Source organism: Dama dama, chromosome 20 (genome assembly GCF_033118175.1).
Source record: "Dama dama isolate Ldn47 chromosome 20, ASM3311817v1, whole genome shotgun sequence".
Taxonomy (NCBI): domain Eukaryota; kingdom Metazoa; phylum Chordata; class Mammalia; order Artiodactyla; family Cervidae; genus Dama; species Dama dama.
In genome coordinates this window covers 53,794,437-53,817,764 of record NC_083700.1, presented here as the reverse complement: position 1 = coordinate 53,817,764, position 23,328 = coordinate 53,794,437, and the positions used below count along the sequence as shown (strand labels likewise).

The following is a 23,328-nucleotide window of genomic DNA, read 5'->3' as shown; positions in this document are numbered from 1 at the left end:
TTACTGAATGATATAAAAAAATCATCTTTAAACATCATTAAGAAGAGGAATTTCTTTAAGACTTTTAATTTACCAATAAGATGAAGGATTAAATTTTTTGTCTACATTTCACACCACTTTCCAGATGACCAAAGTTACTGTCTGTAGATAAATTTGTGCATGTTTGTTGTGAATAATGCAATTCATAATAGGTACATAACTGTTCTCTTTATAAAAACATTTGTACAGCAATAATAAATACATCAGAGCCTTGAACATTATGTATTGCATTATAAACAGCATTTCTATCTCATTGTGAGGATTGTAGCTTATTGCTTTTATACTTTTCTGTGAAGAGTGAATTTTTTAAATGATTTTGAATTCTTTTATAGTCATAGAAGAACACATGAACGATAGGAAAGTACTTTTCCTTTGAAAAAGAGAAATATTTATTTTCAAGAGAAAATTTCCTGCTAGGTGATGGGTATTGAAATCCATTCTCACACATTTGTTAGGTGAGTATTAAGTAATGAATGACATTATACAATATCTGTCATACAGAGTGTTTGATGTACATAGATGAATTATCTTAATAGAGTTGCTTACATAGAAATGAGGCTGCAATAAGAGATTTTACTAGTCCTCTTGGTTTAGACAGAAGCCAGGGATAATTGATATAGTTTTGGGGTGCAATAAAGGTGTTTTATTCTAGTGAGCAAGTACGAAACCAAGATTCAGAACACTAGCAGGATGGAACTGGAAAAAGTTATTTTTTCCATGTGGTAATTAACATTAAAATATTTCAGAAAAATAAGTGTGCTCTTTATGTTTAGATGCTGACTCCAATTAATACCCATAGGGTGATTAATAGAATGTGAATTGACCAAATCTAGAATGAAACATTTTAATATAAGGTGATTTTGTACAGGAGGTCTTCTTATCTGAATTAGCAGCAAGGAGTTTGTTAAGTGGCATAAGAATTAACAATGATGTCAGTGTGGCTTAACACATGTGATATGTCAGGAGACCTGAACAGATCCAACCCTCTTGTATCAACAGGACATAAGGTAGGGAGGGGTCCTGGCTCTGCGAGCTGTGCATGTTCCAAGATTCACTCCTGTTGCCCCACTACTCCCCACCTCAGAGAGGACCCAGGCCCTGAGAGAACTTCAAGCCCAGAGGACCTGCCACAGCTGCTCACCATGGACCAGGCCTTTGCTTTAGTGCAGGACTTTCCCAGATTGCAGATTGGTTGTTTAAATGTTTTTGCCTGTGTTACACTCAATGTTCACACAACTAGCAGAATAAAATCTGAGCCTCAAGAAATCAAAGGAACTCACTTGACACGTTACTAGTCTGGCTTCCTTAAGAAGCTATTTCCCATATTCTTGAAGAGAAGTCTCTTTTCCAATTTGTGTATTACTGTTTCTGTTTTTAATTTTAATAAATGTATTTATGTTTCAATAAGTAAGAATTCTTACAAAGTATAAAAGTCACAGAGGAATGTGCCATGCAAAGTTAGTTAGCCTCTCATGTTATCATATTTATCCCATTGTGCTCATGGATACCAATTTCTTTTTTATTTTCCAAGATAGATGATAATATATGCACATATTCATTATTTTTTCAATCAGTAGTACAACTATACACACTTTCTGCATCTTGAGATTTTTTTCACATTAGCACAAATAGAGTTTCCCTTTTCATTTCAGTGACTGTAGAGTTTTCCTGTGTAAGGGTGTCTCAGGATTTATCTCACTAGTATGTGACAGATGGACTTTGAAGTTTCCAGTCTTCTGGAATTACAATTTTGTGACAGATAAACTGCTACATATGTCATTTGCAACTTGGGTAAATAAATCTGTAAGATAAATGGCTAAACATGGACTTCTGTATCAGCAGTACTTGCACTTAAACATTTGATACATATTTGCACCAATTTGCACTCTCTAGCGTTTATCAGAGACCCCCAATTTCCTGGTACCCTTGCCAGCCAGTGTCCTTTCCAAACTCTTCTTTCTGGCCCATCTGGGAGGTGACACATGTCCCTCCTAATTTTACCTTGTATATAGTTTATAATCAATAAAGTTAAACATATTTATTCTCTTGATATATTTTTGCTCATTTAAAAATGTGTTTGTTGTTCTTTCCTCATTGATTTATAAGGGCTCATTATAACTTAAAGAATTGATCTCCAAGACTTTATTATAGATTGCGAATGTTCTTCCTCTTCTTATTTGTTTCTTGTTTTTCTTAACACTTATCTATAATTAGTTATTATCTTCCAACTGATTTTCCATTTCTTAAAATTAACTAATTCATTCAAAATTGTGTGGGTTTTTTTTTTTTTTTTTTTTTTTTTGGCGTATCAGGCACTGGTAATCACTTTCGTAATAACTAGTAATTCTTTGGTAGTCAGTTTTTAAGCTCCTCTTGAACAAAACTATCATGACATACATACTTTAAAAATGAACTATAGTGTTACACTACTAAAACATAAGAAGCCTTTCAAAATATACTTACTAGGGTTTCTCAGCCGCTTTCATACGTTCACTGAGAAGTTTCAGTCCCATACCAGCTACTTTATAAGCCCCAGGGAGTACTGCAATTAATGTCACACTTGCCATATCAAGGATATCTGAAATACTGAAGGACTTTTCAGTTGTTTGAATATCTTCTTTTAGTTGAGCTATCTCTTTATTTAACTCCTCAGCTTCCTTTTTGAATCCTTCTGTGAGTAACTCTTTTTGCATCTGTAAAAAAGAGAGTCCCCTTTTGAAAATACCCCAAATCAGCATTTTGTGTCAAATGACTACAGTTGATATGCATGTGTGTTTACTTCTCTATCACTTTAGATGCTTTTTTATATTATTCTAATATTTGCAACATGGAAGGGAGAGTATCCAGGGTTTAGAGTTTCCCATGTTTTTTCAACACCATCTTCTTGGGTACAGAGAAGTGGGGTATAGGTCAGGTCTGAAAACTACCCCAGGGCGAGGTTCCAGCCTTATAAATACACTTTAGGAGAACACGTAGGGTGAGTTCTAAATATTTGTAAGTTTCACTGAGGTAGAACGACCACCCACATGTCACCAAAATGGCATTGCTGACTCAATTCAGAACTCTAGCTATCAAACTCCAGGCTGGGAACAAAAAATGCATTTAGTTTCGGTGTATAAAATGAATCAGGAGATCTGGAAACAAATGTAGCAAATTTTACAGCTTTCAGCATCCAGTATTTCATACCAGGTACAATCTGATATTTTCAGGAGCAGATGGAACTATTCCAGGTCTCTGACAGTTGTATCCCAAATTCTAAGGACTCTAAGACTGAGGTCCTATTCACTTGGGAACAAATGTGATGCTATAATCACCATGAACAGCAGTCCAGGAGCCTGGGCCATGTTATTTGTCCCATTCAAACCCTAACACTACAGAAGGTGCTGAGTCTTAGAGAGGTAAACCAATTCACATTTCTTTGATGTTACAGTGAATCCTATGTTTTTGTATTTCCTTCTGGGATCTGATTTAAGGTCAAATTCCTGTCCCTTTATTCCTGAGGAGTTAGTGTTTCCCCATCAGGCCCCATCCAGGCCCATCTAGACTTACCTTCAGCTTGTGATCCAGCATCATTTCCTGCTCTCTCCGAAGGTTTTCTCTTTCCCTATCCATCTTCTCTTGCAGTTGGGCCAGGTTTTCCTTGAGGCTTCTCTCTTGTGCCTCCAGATTCTGTTCTTCTTCAATCTGTTTCTGTCTTAGCAGCTCCTGTTCCCTCTCAGCTGCATCCTTCTTGGCACACACAGCTGTTTCACAAGAATTTTAAAGAGGAGAGAACATGACTATGCTGAGCTGTCACCTCCTTTACTCAGAGATGAACTGGCTTTAATATTGTGGGAAGGAGTCTGACTGTTCCTGCTACCACGTCGTCAGCATATGATGTAGAAGCACTGATTGGATGTACATACAACCCAAACTCCCCCGTTTACTTCCACATGTAGCAGAGAGGTTCCACAGAAGAAGAGGAAGCTCTGGTGTCAGGAAGTGTTTGTTCCCACACCTGCCAAAAGACAACACAGGAGCTATCTTCCTTCTGAGAGCACAGTCCTCCCCTGTACCTGCCATGGCCTTGTCCCCATCAGTGAGGGCCTGGTCTGCCTTCAGGATGGCTTCCTCTACTCCTTGCTGTGACTGCAGGAAGCTCTGGAGGACCTGGTTTGCCTGAGGAAACAAGAAGGAGCAAAGACTTGTCAGGTAGAAAAGACGTAGTGTCTTGCTGTGGAAATTATTGTTCAGTAAACTACAGACTGTATCCTGTAAATTCTCCATCCTCTGTAAGCTCCCCAATGGTTACAGACCTGAGAATTATGTGCATGTCTACAAACACCCATGGAGCATTTGCTTGGAAGGCCAGCGGAGCTGATATTCAGGAATCCCAGAGGGCCTGCATAAATAAGAGTCTTAGCCCTTACACGGTGCACACTAAATCTCACGTGTCCCAGGACCCAGAGAATAAACAGTAACTTGATAGGAGCCTGGGTCAGACCTACCTGCTGACCCTGGAGAGTCTCCCAGATTGGCTGGAGGCAACTGGAGCTTCACTTGGGGACACAGACACTGGCAGAAGACATTCTGGGAAACTCCTTCCACCACTTGGACATTGGTGCTGGCGAGTGCCATTTTGGAACCTTCCTCCTATCTTATTAGCCCTAAGACCCAGCCCTACCCTAATGCAATGGTATGCAGATGCCAGTACTGGGATGCCTCACGCCAAGCAACTGACTAGACATGCATGCAGCCCCAATTACCAGCAGATCTCCTGAGCCCACAGCTGCCTCTGGACATGGCTGTGCCTACCAGAGGGCCATGGACCCAGTCCCACTCACCAGGAGGACTGAGACCTGAAACCCCCAGCACCCTCCAGCCAGAGACCCTGGGACACATTAGGGGAAGATACCAGGTGCAAAAGAGCTCAGTTTCTCAGTCTGCGGGGCAAGTCCACTCACTAGCAGGCCATGTCATTCCTGGGACCAGCTGGGTTCAAGACCACCTGGACCAATATCAGGTCAACAGAATCTTCAAAATCCCCCAGATCCAGGAGCCTAACGGCTCTACCATGGTCAACACATGCTCTGGAACTCCTGGACCCTGCACCCAGACCCCAGGATGTGGCTCTCTCCTCTAGAAGTGTGTTACTAGACCCAGGACCTGGCTCACCCACCAGTGGGCAGCCAACAGCTCTGGGGTCTCCTGGACTCTTACTCAACTCATCAGAAAAACAGCACTAGACTAAGAACCCTCCTGGGGTTCCAAGTCAGCCTCCTCATCACCAACTGCCTCTGTGCAAATCAGGATCTGGCAACCAAATGAACCAACAAAGACCCTTTGACTTTAGTCTGTTTCTCTTTCCCAATCCCATTACTCCTCACCTTAACGCCTTTCCTGGGAACCAGTTTATAGTCTTGTTCAAACTTGTTCCTTGCTTCTAAATAGAGACTGTGTCCTCCAGGGACAAAGAATGTGCCTCCTGAAATACTTTTCATCAAGGATTCTGAAAGCTGCTTAAGCTCAGCCTCACAATATTTGACAGAAGCCTCTTCACTCTGGATCATGAAACTGTCCTTCTTTTTCTCCATGATGTCCTGCCAAGGAAATAAGGGAAAATTCAATAGAAAGAAGTTGTTAGGATGGTCCAGTTTTGCTCTCTTGGAAGAAGCAGTCTGACAGCATCAGGGTACATGAGACTCAGAATAATAGACATGGAGTCAGGCATCAATTGTAGTCCCAGTTCCGACCAACTCTTTGTGTGACTTGTATGAAGTTCCCTAAATTCCCTGGGCTCAGTGTCAATATCTGTGCAATGAACGGGTTTGCAGAAGCAAAGTACTGCTTTAACAGCATTAGCATTAATAGTGATCTATCCATCACCAATAAACAATGAAAAGACAATTATGACTGAATGTAGCGCTTCTTCTGCCAACATGGGTGGTAAGGATAAAACATACATACATAGGAAATCAACTTCCTACTAATGAATCAACTATACACTGAGCAGGGCTTCCCAGGTGACACAGTGGTAAAAAATCTGCATGCTAGTGCAGGACACACAAGAGATGCTGGTTCAATCCCGAGGTTGGGAAGATCCCCTGAAGTAGGAAATGGCAGTTCACTCCAGTATTCTTGCCTGGAAAATTGTGTGGACAGAGGAGCCTGTGGGGATAATCCATGGGATCTCAGAGTGAGACATGACTTAGTGAAACAACACCACACTGATTAGAGTTTTCAACTTTTCTTATATTCTGATTTCATTGAGAATTTGAGGGTGTGAAAATATAGGAACAGAAATTTTTTGCTTGTACTTATAAATTCCAATCAGGCTTGTTTTCTCAATATGAAGTAAGAGATTTTTGTAACTTATAATGGTCAAGCAAGACTGAAAGTCAGACTTTCAGTGAAGGTGCTAATGGTAAGCAGAATCGTGATCTCCAAGAGTTCTCTCTCCCAGGGTCCACACTCTACCTAGTCCCTGGACTTGGGAATATGATGAATAATTATTCTGTGTACAGACTATATTGCATGGAACATGTTGACTTTACAAAATGGAGATTACCCAGGTGGATATTACCTGATCACACTTGTACTTTACATGTTATTCTTCTCCAATCGGTGGCAGAAGAGGTAGTCTGAGAGATTAGAAACAGAAGAAGAAAACAGTGCACCGTTGCTGTGCTGAAGATGGAGCGGAGTTCCCCAGAATGTCCATGTGGATGCCAAGTCAATATGAACCTTGCTTTTAGCTATGGTACACCAAGCAGAATACCCACAGACCCTGGGTGGGATCTGACCTGAGGAATGATAAGCTAATAGATGTGTGTTGTTTCAAGCTGCTAAGAGCAGAGTAATTTGTTTTGTCACAACAGAAAATAAGAAGCCCAATTTTTAGAAAAGTGATGACCTGCAGCCTGTAGAGCCCTATCAGTCATTAGAATCTAAACTCCTTTTATGATAAGAAGCACAGGAACCGTTTTGTCAAAAAGGGGGAGTCTCAGCATCATTCCAGAAGAAAGGAATCAGGAAGCATATATTCTAGGACACATTACCGTGAGCTTCTTCTGGAACATATGCTTCTCATCCTTGAAGGAGTCCCTCATGAAGATGGCAATGGCTTCCCTCTCACAGGCTGCATGCACCTCCAGCAGCTCCTGGAGCGTGTCTGTGGGAAGGTTCAGTCGCTGGGTCATCTGCTCAGTGTAGTGGTCAGCTGCCTTCTGCACGGCTGCTGAGTTCTCACGCTCAGCCAGAGTTATTACCGCATTCTCCAAACAGGGAACTCCTCCACTGTTGATGGCATCTACATAGGCCTCCACCAGAGTCCCCAACCCTGAAAGATACATAATATTTATTAAATGGAGAGAGAATTCTTACCTGTTTTATGGATTTAGAGATTAGCACTATAAAAAAATCACTAAAATCTTGTGGAAGTGGAAGTTTCCTTTTCCTCTATTTATTCTCCTCATTCTATTTACTCATGCTTGTATCCTTCTCCTGTTTGATCTATGAATCTACTTCTTTATAATAACATCACTATGCCTACTATTCACTCTATCTTTTGGTTCTCAAATTCATCATATTACAATATTGAACAAATGATCTCAAATAATATGCCCAAGATTCTCCTAGATCACTTTTCCCATTGTAATAAAATAAAAAGAACTTATTATAGATATAAGTAAATTACATAACTTGTGGGCATTATTTGTAAATGAAAATGTCTTGTTGAAATGTCATCAAGAATTTCAGGGCAGTTGGAACAAACATGAAACCAAGCAGGGCTCATCTCAGCATGACTGCCCAGGTGGCATGTCCGTGAAGCCAGCCCTGTACATCAGATTGTATTTACATTTGTTTCTCAGACTCTCATTGAACTTACACAGATTCATAACTACTATTTATTTTCTGATTCATGTAAATTCACAAAATATCTTGCCTATTCTCATTTGAAACACTTATCCCTTCAGACATCTCATCACCATGAAGATTTCTATCTTTAATTTATATCATTAATGTAATAGTTTCATGAGATTTGGTAGACTGCAACAAGCACTTGTATATGCTTCTTTAAATGAAGAAACATGCATTTTCATGAGTGGCATGAACATCCGTTTTCCAAGTCACATGGAGGAGAAAACACAGCTAAAGAGAAACCCAGAGAAATCCAGAGTGTAATCACAAGTTTACCATACACTGAAGCACATTGAGACATGAGGTAGCGAAGGAGACTCACCTCCCCCAGTGACAGTGATTCCTTCTCTTAGGGTCTTGGGCTTTGCATGGGTGAAGATATATGAGCAAAAATCTTCTGATTGCTTCTGGAAATTCACATCCAATTGGTTATCTGATAGTTCCTCAATACGGAGTAATAGCCTTCTATCATTTGTAGGCCGGTCAAAGACAAAGCACTTTCTTTTTGGAAAAAATTTCCTAATACACTCTCTGGGCATATTGGAATTTTGGATTTTGGGATCCTTGCCTGCAGAATTGGAAAAAGAGCAGTCATGAAAGGAATAGGGGGCTGAGGACTTTCAGTTCCAAGGATCTTTGTATCACTATAACTCTCGTGCTCGGATATCTCCTATTATTGAATCATGCAAATCAATCTTACACTAATCTACCCAGGGGTGGAAAATCCCCTCGCCCCCCCTTTTTTGTATATCTCTAAGAGCAAAGGAAGTACTTCTGAGGAGGCAGGGGAGGAACCCATTCTTAGTGACAAACTTCTGATTCTTTTCCTTAACTTTCCATGCTGTGCAGTGGATCAACTACTGATTAGATGTTTCTTGAGTAATAGATTAATCCAAGAAATTGTCAGAAATATTTTTCTGATATTACAGTTCCCATGTGAGAAATGACATATGAGCTCTATAGTAATGTGATGATAGAAATAAAGATATTTATTATATATTTATGACATTGCTGGGAAAATAACCTGTGGAAGACAAAATGATACTCAGGATGTGAAGAAACGCTTCATAAATCAGAGCAAAAAAGTACACACATTGTAGATATGATTGGAGATTACTTTAGCATACATCATTTCATGTTAGTGTAGCCTAAATGAAAACAATCCCAAAGAAAGCCAATGCCAAAGAATGTTCAAACTACCACACAATTGCACCCATCTCACATGCTAGCAAAGTAATGCTCAAAATTCTCCAACCCAGGCTTCAACAGTACATGAACCATGAACTTCCAGATGTTCAAGCTGGATTTGAAAAGGCAGAGGAACCAGAGACCAAAGTGCCAACATCCATTGTATCATCAAAAAAGCAAGAAAGTTCCAGAAAAACATCTACTTCTGCTTTATTGACTACTTCTGCCAAAGCCTTTGACTGTGTGGATCACAACAAACTGTGGACAATTCTTAAAGAGATGGGAATACCAAACCACCTTACTTGCCTCCTGAGAAAACTGTATGCATGTCAAGAAGCAACATTTAGACCAGACATGGAACAACAGACTGGTTCCAAGTTGGGAAAGGAGTACATCAAGGCTGTATATTGTCACCCTGCATATTTAACTTATATGTATAGTACATCATGTGAAATGCTGAGCTGGATGAAGCACAAGCTGGAATCAAGATTGCCTGGAGAAATATCAATAACCTTAGATATGCAGATGACACCACCCTTACAGCAGAAAGTGAAGAAGAACTAAAGAGCCTCTTGATGAAAGTGGAAGAGAAGTGTGGAAAAAGTTGGCTTAAAACTCAACATTCAAAAAATGAAGATCATGGCATCTGGACTCATCACTTCATGGCAAATAGATAGGGAAACATGGAAACAGTGAGAGACTTTATTTTTTTGGCTCTGAAGTCACTGCAGATGGTGACTGAAGCCATGAAATTAAAAGACGCTTGCTCCTTGGAAGAAAAGTTATGAGCAACCAAGAAAGTATGTTAAAAAGCAGAGACATTACTTTGCCAACAAAGGTCCATCTAGTGAAAGTTATGGTTTTTCCAGTAGTCATGTATGTATGTGAGAGTTGGAATATAAAGAAAGGTGAATGCCGAAGAATAAATGCTTTTGAACTGTGGTGTTGGAGAACACTCTTGAGAGTCCCTTGGACTGCAAAGAGATCCAACCAGTCAATCCTAAAGGAAATCAATTTTGACTATTCATTGGAAGAACTGATGCTGAAGCTGAAACTCCAATACTTTGGCCACCTGATGTGAACTGCCTTATTTGAAAAGACTCTGATGCTGGGAAAGATTGAAGGCAGGAGGAGAAGAGGATGACAGAGGATGAAATGGTTGGATGGCATCGATGACTTAATGGACATTAGTTTGAGCAAGCTCTGGGAGTTGGTGATGGACAGGGAAGCCTGGCGTGCTGCAGTCCATAGGGTCGCAAAGAGTTGGACATGACTGAGCAACTGAAATGAACTGAACTGAACTGAAACCAGGAGACCTGATCTATTCTTTGCATCATTTTACACTGGATGTGATTATTATACAGAAGGATTCTGGGCATCTACCAGTAGTTCAACAAATACTTATTTATTGAAAGAATGAATAAATTATTGAAAGTGAAACTTAGTCACTTAGTTATGTCCAACTCTTTGCAACCTCATGGACTGTAGCTTGCCAGGCTCCTCTGTCCATGGAATTCTCCAGGCAAGAATACTGGAGTGGGTAGCCATTTTCTTCTCTGGGAGATCTTCCCAACCCAGGGATTAAACTCAGGTCTCCTGCACTGCAGGCAGATTCTTTACCAGCTGAGCCACCAGGGAAGTAAATGTTTAGGTAAACAAAAATGAATATTGCTTCCAGGTACCACTCTGTTAAAATAATCTGAATAACTAACTTATTATATTAGCTGACGTATACTGTGTAAGGTTCTAGGATGAAGAGTGTGATACTATGAGGAAGAGCATATAAAGGATCTGATAGTCTAACTGGAAGGACATGGCAATGCTTTTTTTCTGAGCTCTGTAGTGTATAAATAGCCTATCTATCAATATGAAGAATGTAGCTACCTATGCTGGTAAGATGCACTGTATTAAAGGTAATTTGAAAATTTGTTCTTTTGTTTACTTCTTGATTCTGGTTTGATGGATTATCTTTCTCAAATAGAAAAGGAGAAGCACTTAGATTTAATATGTAATATAAGTTTATGTGAGCCTTTTTTTCCCCCACGGTATTCATTTCTCTAAAATCATTTGGTCTAATATTGGATCCAGCATTTCCTCTGTGAGCTTAAGCCCTGGTCACTAGAGTTTTCCCAGTAACAATAATGACTGAAGTCACCATCTGTCATTCACCAGGCACCATTAGCATGGCTTCAACTCAACCTCAAATCAAGATTGATATCAAGTGCTGAATGTCAGAGCTCTGTTGACCCCCATCTCCTACTGAGCCATCCAACACTCTGGCCCTGCTCTGATACCTGGAATCAACTTCAAGGCATTCTCCAGGTACTCATCTTCAGTGATGGGGCAGTCATCTAACTCCAGTTCCAACATGAAATCCCGCACAGTCCAGATGAAATCTGGAAAGAAACTCACAAACTTGGCTGAGTCCTCTTCTTCGTCAGAGCTGGGAAATGATTTGGTTCTGATTAACTTTGTTAATTCAGTCACATAGCTAGGATCTTAGCTAAGGAATAAGAAGCACCGTCCAACATGATTTCCAGATTTTGCCCCAAAACATGTTATATCAACCTTTTCTTTTGCCCCATTTTCCCTCTATATCAGCCATGAGAATGGAACCATGGGAAACAAGAAACAGTGTCAGTTGCTAGTCCCATAAACTCAATGAAATGTGCTGGTTCAGTTCCTGGAAGGATACTGCAGCTGCTCCAGGGCCTGGTGGTTGATGGTGCTCATGCTGTTGTAGATAAAGGTGCTGCTCAGGAGCACGGCCAGGGCAAAGATCCAAGAGTCATTCTTGGAGTCCCCCTAAAAAGTACATTACAGCGTGAGGATGCTGCTCCTCATTGTCCCAAACAGTTGTTTATTTACTATAACAGCTATAGTGTAACTAAATACTAAGGCAAGTAACATACATTTTCAAGACAATGCTAAATGCAAAGCTTTCTTTGGTGTTGACACTGATCCCTCTAAGCACTTTGGTGTGGTTAGCTATTAACAGAAGTGAATGACATCATAAATGTGCATCAGGCTTCTCTCGTGGCTCAGTGGTAAAGAACCCACCTGTCAACGCAGGAGACGTGGGTGAGATCCCTGAACTGGGAAGATCCCACATGCTGTGGAGGAACAGCCTGTGCACCACAACTATTGAGCCTCTGCTCTCCTGCCCGAGAGCTGCAACTACTGAGCCCATGCACTGGAACTACTGAAGCCCGCGCACCCTAGAGCCTGTGCTCTGCAACAGGAGGAGACACAGCAGTGAGAAACCTAAGCACTGCAGCTAGAGAGTGGCCCCCACTGTCTGCAACTAGAAAAAAGCCCACACAACAACAAAGATCTAGTGCAGTCAAAAATAAAATAAATTACTAAACAGAATTTTTTTTTTAATGTCAAATGTTTAATACAGTGCCTGGAACACATAAGTTACACAATAATAAATGGGCCATGATTCCTCTGCACTTCTTTTCTTGATCATAGGCTATGTTAGAACTAGGCTTGACCATAGGCTTCTTTTCTTGATCATAGGCTATGATAGTTTGGAACTAGTGTTATTCAATAAAATTCATCAACTATTCATTATGCATTTAGAAAACAGTGGATATGACATCTGCTTATATGGATATAAAGTTTCCTATCACAGTCCCTGCTTAGAGAGATGGAGGGGCAGATTATCTGGCAACATATAAATACATGAAGATGCCAATCATGAAACTTAATACTATACTGTAAAAGACAAAGGGGGTGATTTCAAATGAACCAGAAAATATACTCTGTGCATTCAGAGCCAGATGTGATTGTGTCTGACAGTGATATGATGGTATTAGGTTAAAAAGAGCTGGGCTTTAGAGAAATGACAGAACATGGACTTGTGCAGTTACAGGGACCATGCATGTGGAGGGCCCACAGAAACCAATCACAGTTGTCAGAAAGCGTGATCAGAAAGTGTATTATGGTCATTTTATTTGACTGAGGTAGTGGTTACCCATGTGGTCATAGATGATGAGTCTGAAAATGAGACTCAGGAGAAGTCATGAGTGACTTTGGAACAGAGTATGTATTGCTGAGACACACACAGGCAGGGAGGGCAGCAAGTTCTGCTGCTATCAGTGTGCAGGCTGGTGTGCTTTGGTTCCTTGACAAATACAATTAGACAAAAAGAAGGAGGTCATGCAAACTAGAATCTAGCAAGAGTCAGTAGACCATCTTGGGTTGACACTGAGATTATTATTGAATACTTTAAGTCTGGATTTTTTAACCTCAGAATTTCTGAATTCATGCCCTAAATCCTTTTCTGCAGTGATGAAAGTCAAAGATTCAATGCTACTACTTTTAATTTTGAAGCAGATTAATATAAATAAGGAGAAAAATTGACTGCAAGTAACACTGTGAAGACAAAATACCTAATATTATCCCATTTACATTCTCATCATGAGTCTAGCTCAAGTTTTTATAGAATTCATTAAAGAATTCCTCTTCAGAGATCCAAAACATGGAATAAAATGCTCCTGGTATGTTGGAAGCTTTTCTGGAGATTTAAAAAATAGTTTATTTGCTGAATCTACTTTCATGATTTCTACTTCCAATTTGATTAACCCTACATATCTGAACCTGTAGATCCAGTTGATTGCATGAATTATAGCTTTCACTAAGATTTCTTCCCAAACCTAAAAAACTGGGGTAAGGCCTCACTCTTTTTTTCAGACTCAAGACTGCTTATTGTTTGTCTCCCCAACTCAGCTCTGGCTTATACCTCACTCACTGTTGCACTTAACACAGAGCCTTAGATTTGAACCCAATACATATTTGTTAACTTCCATCTTTCTCCCCAGTGTTAAAAATAAGATGTGTCCCCAGTAACCAAAATATTGATCTTATTAAAGAGAAAATTCAAGAAAAGAGAATTTAACCTCATTATTTATAACTGGATTTGCAGTTTACAGGAATATGTTGTAAAAGTTGAATTGAGGTGAGAAATTGAATTGTAAGTGCAGTGCCAGGAGTAAAGAAGATTCCCTGCCTTACCTTCTCCACATCGCCCAGACCCTCAGTGTCCAGAAGGACCAGGATGTGGTTTTCCTTGGAGGGGTGGGGCACACACCACATCCAGATGCCCTTGGTTTCAGACCTAACTGTGGAGCCCAGATGGAAACCTGCACAGAAAGAGGAGGAAGCAACGCAAAGTAAGAGCAGATAGTCCAGGCTGCTCACAGGTTACTTTGGGTGAACTTGTGTGCATATGAGTGCCTGCCCGTGGGGAAGATGCTTCTACTTCAACAAGTACAGAAGATCCAACCTCTACACATATTCAAAACCTTCTCAAGAAACCCTTCATGTCCCCTATTCATCTCTTACCATTAATAGCTCACTGTGTCATATTCTAAAAATAATGTTAGCTCTATTAACCTCTCTATATTTGTCTGACACTGAAGAGTTCCCTTATTCTCCACTTTCTGATGGATTTTACCAGTGAGAGGTAACAGTAGGAGATTAGAAGGCAGGCACCTGTTGCCCTGGCTTCCACCCTGATGAACCATGGTGTCCCGGTGCCTCTGTTGCTATATTTAGTCACATCTCCTTTTTGGTAAAGAATTGTCCTGCAATGCAGGAGACCCTGTTCAATTCCTGGGTCAGGAAGATCCCCTGGCGAAGGGATAGGCTACCTACTCCAGAATTCTTGGCCTTTCCTGGGGGCTCAGATGGTAAAGAATCCACCCGCAATGGGGGAGACCTGGGTTCGATCCCTGGCTTGGGAAGATCCCCTGGAGGACATGGCAGCCCATTCCAGTATTCTTGCCTGGAGAATCCCCATGGACAGAGGAGCCTGGTGGGTTATGGTCCACGGGATCAAAAAGAGTTGGACACGACTGAGCAACTAAGCATAAGACCTTAATCTTTACCACATCTGGAGTCCACTCACTGCTTGTTTCTTCATGCTGTAGGAGATATCAAAGCTACTTGACCTTGTTCCTGCCACTCTCTGAGTGTTTCTGCATTACTTCATTGGTTCCCTTTATTCAGCTCATGTCCTGTAATCATCCCTCCAATAAACATCTTCTGCTGCTGCTAAGTTCAGTCATGTCCAACTCTGTGCGAACCCACAGATGGCAGCCCACCAGGCTCCCCCATCCCTGGGATTCTCCAGGCAAGAATACTGAAGTGGGTTGTCATTTCCTTCTCCAATGCATGAAAAGTGAAAAATGAAAGTGAAGTCACTCAGTCATGTCCGACTCTTAGCGACCCCATGGCCTGCAGCCTACCAGGCTCCTCCACCCATGGGATTTTCTAGGCAAGAGTACTGGAGTGGGGTGCCATTGCCTTCTCTGCATAAACATCTTCAGTTACCCTCTAAGTGGCTTCTCTGTGTCCTTCCTTTCACAACCTGCACTGATACATCAACTTTTGTTAGTTTTTTTTTTTTTTTTTAGTTCTACCAGTTTATTGCTACCAGCCCATCTCCCTCCACCCTCGTGCACACATGCTCAGTCATGTAATCCCATGGACTTCAGCCCGCCAGACTCCTCTGTCCATGGATTTTTCCAGGCAAGAATACTGGAGTGGGTTGCCATTTCCTTCTCCCAACTTTTGTTAGTTTTATTCCTCTTTTTCCTCCTCGTATTTTCCTCATCTCCCTTCTCCTCTTCAGAAATGACAAATTCTTTGTTTACTGACTCACATGGAGATATAACAGAAGGGAAAGCAAAACAGACCTGTAAGACTTGCTTGCCCTTCTTTCTCAAGGCTTAAGCCCAGAGACGGGAAAGGATGTGAGGTATATGCCTAAGAAGCTGCAGGTAAGATATCTCATCCAACAGTCCAAGATTTTGACCTTGGTCAGATGCCAATGCTCCCTTCAACTGAGAATAGAAATGGATATGATGAATATCTAAGGGAGCATGGTTCAACATGGCTCAGGCCATCCAGTGCCGTATCTTGTGTGTTCTGCTCCAAGTGGGTATAAGACCTGAGATGATCTTCACTCTTCTACATCGTGACGGCATTTGACTGTATGCTGATTAATACAGAGAAATGTGAACTCTCAGTTTCTTTAGGGAGAAAAGACAAGCTATAAGTGGGGGTCATCACAGTCAGTTATGAGATGTAAAGAACAGACAACGGTATCACCACAGGAGAGAAAATGTTGACTTGCTTCTGCTAGTCAGCCCTGACTGGGTGCTAATTTGTTTCTTCTTCCTGCGATATGACTCAGGTGGTAAGTCACAATTAAGGTGTTTTAAAACATGACTGCTTAGTCGCTCAGTTGTGTCCAACTCTGTGGTCCCATAGGCAGTAGCCCGCCAGGTTTCTCTGTTCATGGGGATTGTCCAGGCAAGAATGCTAGAGTGGGTTGCCATGCCCTCCTCCAAGGGATCTTCCCAACCCAGGGATCAAACTCAGGTTTCTCGCATTGCAGGTAGATTCTTTACCAACTGAGACACCAGGGAAGCCCTAAAACATGACTGGGTTAAAGGTTTCCTCAGTAGGAAAATCACCTCTTTATTTACCAGATGTTATCTCAAGTAGGAAAAGAAAGAATGTTCCTCAAACTCCTTGCATGTATCTCTTTCTTAGAGTTCTGAAATCTCTCAAAAAATGACCTATTTATTAATTTACGCTGGCAAGCAAAAGCGTCCTCCCCTGATTGGTGATCAATTTCCTTTCAAAGAAAGACAAACATAAAATGTCTTGTTTTAAGTCAGTAAGAGATTGCAAAGGAAAAATGAGAGTGGGAGAAAGGAAGAACAAAGAGAGATGGGGAAGAGAGAGATAAAGACACAGAAACAGAGAATTTGAGTGAGACACTGAAATATTCCTAGGGACCCTTAGAGTTTAGTGAACTGAGGTGCTACCCCCTAATTGTGCTAAGCTGCTGGGCCACAGAGGAAGGCATTAGGAAAGAAATGGTGTGTGGTCTTCTTAGAAATGCCCAACAGGACATGGGTGTATTATCCTAAAAATCAATTAGAAACAAGTCAGGTAACTTGGTAGAAAAAACCCTCTTGAAATAGGAAAGGCAAAAGGCAAATATATGAAAAAGTGCTCAAACATATTAGTAGTGAGGCAAATAACAAGCAACCATACAGACACCAGATTTTGATAAAAGTTTAAAAATGTTTTTACTAAAATTTTGTGACAATGTGGGAATTTTAAATGGCTGCTAATAAGCACATAAACTGAGCATAAAGCTAAAAAGGCTGTTTGGTGTTATTTAGAAAGGCTGAAGACAAACACATCTTGATTCAGCAATTCCGCTTCTAGGTAAAACATAAGGAAGTTAGTATATATATACACCAGGATATAGATGAAGAATAATCATGAGAGCACCATTCATAAAAGATAAAGTTGCAAATAATGCCAGTGTTCATCAGTAACAAATGGATCAATAAGTTGTGGTATCCTCTGTCAGTTTAAAAGTAAAAAATAGTGAAAGTAATTACAGACACCTATGACAAACTAGGCTCATTGGAAAAGACCCCGATGCTGGGGGGGACTGGGGGCAGGAGGAGAAGGGATCGACAGAGGATGAGATGGCTGGATGGCATCACTGACTCGATAGGCATGAGTTTGAGTAAACTCCGGGAGTGGGTGATGGACAGGGAGGCCTGGCATGCTGCGATTCATAGGGTTGCAAAGAGTCGGACACGACTGAGCAATTGAACTGAACTGAACTGATGACAAACTAGATGAACCTCATAAACTTATTGAGAATATGAATCAAGATCCCAATGAATATCAGAATGTATATTCCTCTATAAAGTTTAAGCTATTTTTAAGAAATAATTGCATAGATTGTAAAACAATATTTAAATATAAAGAATGAAAGCAGGCACCATGAACATTGGTGAGCTCCAGTGAGGGTGTAACAGGGTGTGATTTGGGCTTTTGGGTGTTGGTGATGTTTTATTTCTTACTCTGGGCAGTGACTGAACAGTTGATCACTTTATACTTATCAACCTTTTAATATGTATATATGTATTTTTATGTATTCTTCCATATGTGTTGTTGCATGTGTGTGCTCAGTCTTGACTGACTCTTTGCAACTCCATGGACTATAGTCCACCACGCTCCACTGTCCATGGAATTTTCCAGGCAAGAATACTGGAGTGGCTTGCCATTTCCTTCTCCAGGGAATCTTCCCGACCCAGAGATTAAACCAAGTCTCCTGCATTTCCTGCGCTGGTAGGCAGATTCTTTATCACTGCGCCACCTGGGAAACCCAAAAGTGTTAGTCGCTCAGTCGTGTCTGACTCTTTGCAACCCCAATAACACTAGCCATAGCTGCCTGGAATTCTCCAGGCAAGAATACTGGAATGGGCTGCCATTCCCTTCTCCAGGGGATCTTCCTGACCCAGGGATTGAAACCAGGTCTCCTGAATTGCAGGCAGAGTCTTTACTATTTGAGCCCCGAGGGAAGCCCCATCTATGTGCCTTAGAGTTCACATATTAGAAAAGACTAGTTAGAGAAAGAGAATATGTATAATTATCAAAGTTTTACTGTGAAATTAAACCAAAAGGAATGCATGGTAGTCTCGTTGAGGTATAGGATATAGGGATTTTGCTGTCTGTTCTCCCTTCTATTGTTTTCTAAAAATAAGACATGTTAAAAAATATTTGTGTGCTGCTTGGAATGACTCTGTGGTTTAGGGCAAATGTGGTGAAGGAGAAAGGAAGGCAGTAATTGTTGAAGATGAGCCCCTGAGAGGATGGCTGTGGATGGAATCAGGACAAACGAGGTAGATGTTCTGATGGGATTGGGAACTCTTGATCACTGGACAGAAGAGTGAACATTTTGGAGGGATGGGTTTGAAGTTATAAACTCGGTGGTAAGAATTAGAAGTTATCCTCAGTGGCAGTGGGAAAAGGGGTTAGGCTCTTCCTTAACATGACCCTAGAGGAGGAGGATCAGCAGCCTGCGTTACCATGCTTTCAAGCAAATGTCCTGAACAACACTTAACAAAACTCACCGTGGTTCTGTCCTGCCAGGCGGTTCATCAGGTAGGACTTTCCGGTCCGATACAGCCCTGCGATGGCCACCACCACCACAGGCTGAGATATCTGCTCCAGAATCTTCAGTGCTCTGGGATTTACTGTCAGCTGGTTGTTCTGGTTTCTTACCAGACAGATGGGGTCCATTATGGTGGATCCAGATGCCATGAGAAGCTGTAACCCAGAGAAACAACTCAATAGAACACAAGGTCCCAGAGGGGTGGGATGAGGGGGCAGGAGGGAGGCTCAAGAGGGAGAGGATTTATGTATACACATAGCTGATTCATATGTTCCTACAGCAGGAATGGACACAACGTTGTAAAGAAATTATATTTCAATTTTAAAAAATGTGAAAAAACCCCTACAGGGTCGTGAGGTCATCCCTCATGGTTACATAAGTCATATGCACATTAGTCCTCTGCTTGTGGAACTTAGATATCAATTCTCTTTGCTTTGTATATTTCAAAAAGGTAAGTATTTAGCCTCATGTGCCAAGGCCTGTATAGGTACAGTATGTATATTATCTTACTGATTCTTAAATGAACCCTAACGCAACCTTGCCCACATGAGGCATACAGTGAAGATTCAGAACACAAAGCACTGATGATAGAGCTTTGAGAACACTAACATTTTGGGGGTAAGTAGAGACAGATGGGACATGAATGGGATGAGGAGTGACCAGAGATGATTTCTTGAGTTCCAGAATGATTTGATCACTCATTAATTGCACAAATATTTATTGAGAACCTTCCATGTGCTGACACTGTTCTAGAAGCTCAGCATCAAACAGTGAACAAGACGGATACAAATTCTTGCTTCATGATCTCTATTCTAGTAAAGGAGACAAATAATATAGAAAGTGAAAAAATAAAGCATCCAAATATGTGGATATTAGAGGGTGGCAAATGCTTTGAAGGAAATGAGCAGGGAATGGGATTTGAATTTACATGGAATTTAATCAGGGAAAACCTTGCCAACAAAGGAAAAATGAATGTGACTGGTGACCAGATGAAGCAATCAGTGGAGTAGGACAGGCTGGAGGAAGAGTGACTGTGAGAGAAAGAAGTTGAGATAAAGATGCTGCTCTCTCTTAAAACAGCACAGATCTTGAAGGTACCTAACAAAGTTGCACATGTTAATAATTCAGTTACTACATGAAATTAAAGGGTATTTCTTATTATTTAAGCAGATAGAGAAGAGATGCAAGCAACTAGGGTATTATAAGGTCTGGCTAGATATGCCAGGGTCTCACATCTGGGTCAGGCTCTACTTTAAATGATTTCATCACCATGATTAGATGTTTCATGATCTTAGGAGACAGACAGAAGTCAGAAGGCTTTGACTGTTCCTTTATTTTCTCAAAAACAATACTAAGCAACATCCACATGTTTCCATATGTTACTGGCTGTGTGACGGCTGAGAAGATTAATTTCTTTGTGCCTCAGTTTTTTTCTTCTGTAAAATGGCAGCATGAGACATAAAACTCAATCTGTCATTAGGGTTATTTGGAGGATTAACTAGCTCATGATGCTTACAATACTTGGAAAATTATGCTGGTACATAGTAAATTCTATGTAAGTATTGCTTTACAACTGAATGTCTGAAGACAGGGACAGTAATTACTGAATGAAACTGGAGGACTGGCTCTGACACTTCCCTCCCTGGTTGCAAGCAAGTGGGAGGACACAGCCCAGGAGGAAGATGAGCAGGCTGGGGAGATCCAGTGGTAATAGCTGAGAGGGAGGACAGTGATGGGGGGAGAGTCAGGCTGGAGGAGCTCAGAGCTGCCCTGGGATGTCCAAGTACAGGTTCTGGAGTTGGGCTGCCAGGGTTCAAACTTGAAGGTTCACAGTGCTTATTATCTGTTGATGCCTTGAAAAAGGAACTTACCTCCAAAACCTTCTTTTTCTTAGCAGTTTATATGTAAAGGAACAATTCTTGATTCATTACAGCACAGGTGGTAAGAGACAGGCTATAAATCATGAAAAAAAATTTTTCTGGATTCATGTACTATTTCAATTAGACAGTGTGTTATAATGTGTCAGTGAGCTCTGTAACCTGAAATTGTCAAGAATTATAAGGGATCTAAAATCTTTTTATGAGAAAAAACATTTATTTATGTAACAGATTTGTTCTGTACGATTTCTTTTCTTCTTCTATAGTGGATTTGGAGCAGAAATGGGAGAGTAAAACATGACCTTTTACTGCTGTGTTATGTCAAAATTAATAAAGGAAAACCTGGAGAGTTCCCTGACGGTAGTTGGGACTCTGTGCTTTCACTGACGAGGGTGCTGGTTCTGTCCCTGGTCTGGGAAGTAAGATCTCACTTGAAGGCCTGTGTCCCCTCCCCCATCATGTATGTGCTGTGTGCTCCTGGCAAGAATAGTGGAGCCTGTTGCCATTTTCTCCTCTAAGGGATCCTGACTCAGGGATCAAACCCACGTCTCTGGTGTCTCCTGCATATCTTGCACTGGCAAGCGGATTCTGAGCCAACTGGGTTTCGTGTGTCCCCAGCCCCCCACCCCCACCAAAAACATGAACTTCACTCACTCAAATGGAGTCAGCAAGCCAGAAGGGGGCTTGTTGCAGAACTACAGACTGGAGGTCAGTTATGGAAGAATTGTCAATTACAGACCCCAAGGGAAAAATTTTCAACAGGGAAAGAGTTACCAATGGCAAACCCTCAAGAGGAAAAGGTGTACACTGCATCTCCTACAAGAATTGACTACCCCAGCAACTCAGTCAATGAGAACTGGTCATCACCCTTGAACTCTGACTTTTCTTTCCAAACCAACCTTCCCAGACCCTTACTTTTCTCTATAATGTTCTTTTTCTTAGCTGGACTTCCTTATGGCACAAATTGCAATAACTCTACTATTCCTGAATAAATTCGCTTTGGCTTGTAAAATAACTTTTATTTTAAGGTGAATAGCTGTAAGCAAGAGAAATTGCAGAGTTTATATCTGAGACCAAATATTGATAAAGCTTTGTGTAAGTCAATGAGTCTACAAAGATTTTGTATTTTAACTCAAAGTATACTGAGGGACCAAAACCAACAAGCTTTTACCTTCAAAACTAAGCACTTGGAAGGACTTTCCCAGCAGTCCAATTGTTAAGACTCCGTGCTTTAATGCAAGAGACAGGGGTTAGATCCCTGGTCCAGGAACTAAGATTCCCCCTCCCCCACACCACGTGCTGCAAGGCATGGCCTAAAAAATAAATATAAAACAACAAAAAGCCTTAAAAAAGAAACAAAACAAATAGAAAAGAACAGTGCTAACACAAGGCAGAAGATGACCAACAAGTTTCCAATGATGACTTTAAAGAATTATCTGATAGTCAAACATACCCCACACTGGGGATTTTCAGCAAGTACCAGAAGTTATTCTGAGGCTGTTAATGTATGTGCCGCTCATTAAAAACAATGCATGATAAACAAACATGATTAGATCTTACAGTTATTAATAACAGTTTTTTTTTTGTTTTTTTTTTTTGGTAAGAGTGAGATTGAATTATTCCAAAGAAAACAGTTCTGTATGTATTCAGAGTATCAAACGTTAAGACAAAAATAATCCCGGGTCCATCTTTTAGGATTTAAATTGGCTCTATGTCTAGTACCATCGTTTTTGTTTGGCCACTGCCCAGCGGGGTGCACTCAGGATGTGGCTGAGGAGGGCAAGAGGGGGCTGGTAGAAGAGACCGCACCTATAGCCTCTGTTCGCAGGGCGGGCTGGGGAGTAAGGGTGAGTTTGGGTCTTCAACATCCTTTCCTCAGAAGACGTACCTGCTCTCCTGCTTTTTGCTGCAGCGCTGCTTAGATGCTCCAGGAGCAGCGGCGCATCCGGGCGATAAGCTCGGAAGCAGCCTGGATCCAAAAGCAGACCCCGAGCTGCCCGAACAATGCGCCCGGCAGGTCACCACCCACCTGTCCCGCGCCTCCATCTGCTCCTCTCCTCCCCCAGTGTAGGGTCTGCGCTGGGGGATTTATTGTTATTTAACCGAAGTGTGCTTGGAAGGTCAAGTTTAGGAGCAGACTTACCTGGAGCAGCAGCCGGGGGTCAAGTCAGTTGCTCTGGTTCGCCCCTAGAGCAACTGCGTCTCGCTCCTCCGGAAACCGACGTTTATGTTCAGAAGCCGAAAAAAAAAAAAAAAGAAGAAGCTGAAAAGCTAGCTGGTTACTAAAAGCCATCCCGGTAGTGGTGGGGATTATGAGAAACGAAA

The 23,328-nt window shown here is 41.3% G+C and overlaps 1 protein-coding gene across 3 annotated transcripts; it reads right to left on the bottom strand.

Moving 5' to 3' along the window:
* Positions 1–404: 404 nt before the first annotated feature.
* On the bottom strand, positions 405–23,328 carry LOC133041081 (guanylate-binding protein 4-like). Of its 3 annotated transcripts, none has more exons than XM_061121458.1 (12): positions 23,147–23,328; positions 22,175–22,232; positions 19,086–19,281; positions 14,146–14,273; positions 11,822–11,931; positions 11,421–11,617; positions 8,261–8,506; positions 7,077–7,357; positions 5,406–5,618; positions 4,095–4,197; positions 3,589–3,782; positions 405–2,732 (listed from the first exon to the last, which is right to left on the bottom strand). In XM_061121458.1, the coding sequence occupies exons 3-12, from the start codon at positions 19,273–19,275 to the stop codon at positions 2,502–2,504; spliced, it is 1,893 nt and encodes a 630-aa protein (XP_060977441.1). In that variant the 5' UTR covers positions 19,276–19,281; positions 22,175–22,232; positions 23,147–23,328; the 3' UTR covers positions 405–2,501. The 3 variants fall into 3 exon arrangements, with proteins under 3 accessions (XP_060977441.1, XP_060977442.1, XP_060977440.1); XM_061121459.1 differs by lacking the exon at positions 22,175–22,232 and adding an exon at positions 20,998–21,079; XM_061121457.1 differs by lacking the exon at positions 22,175–22,232.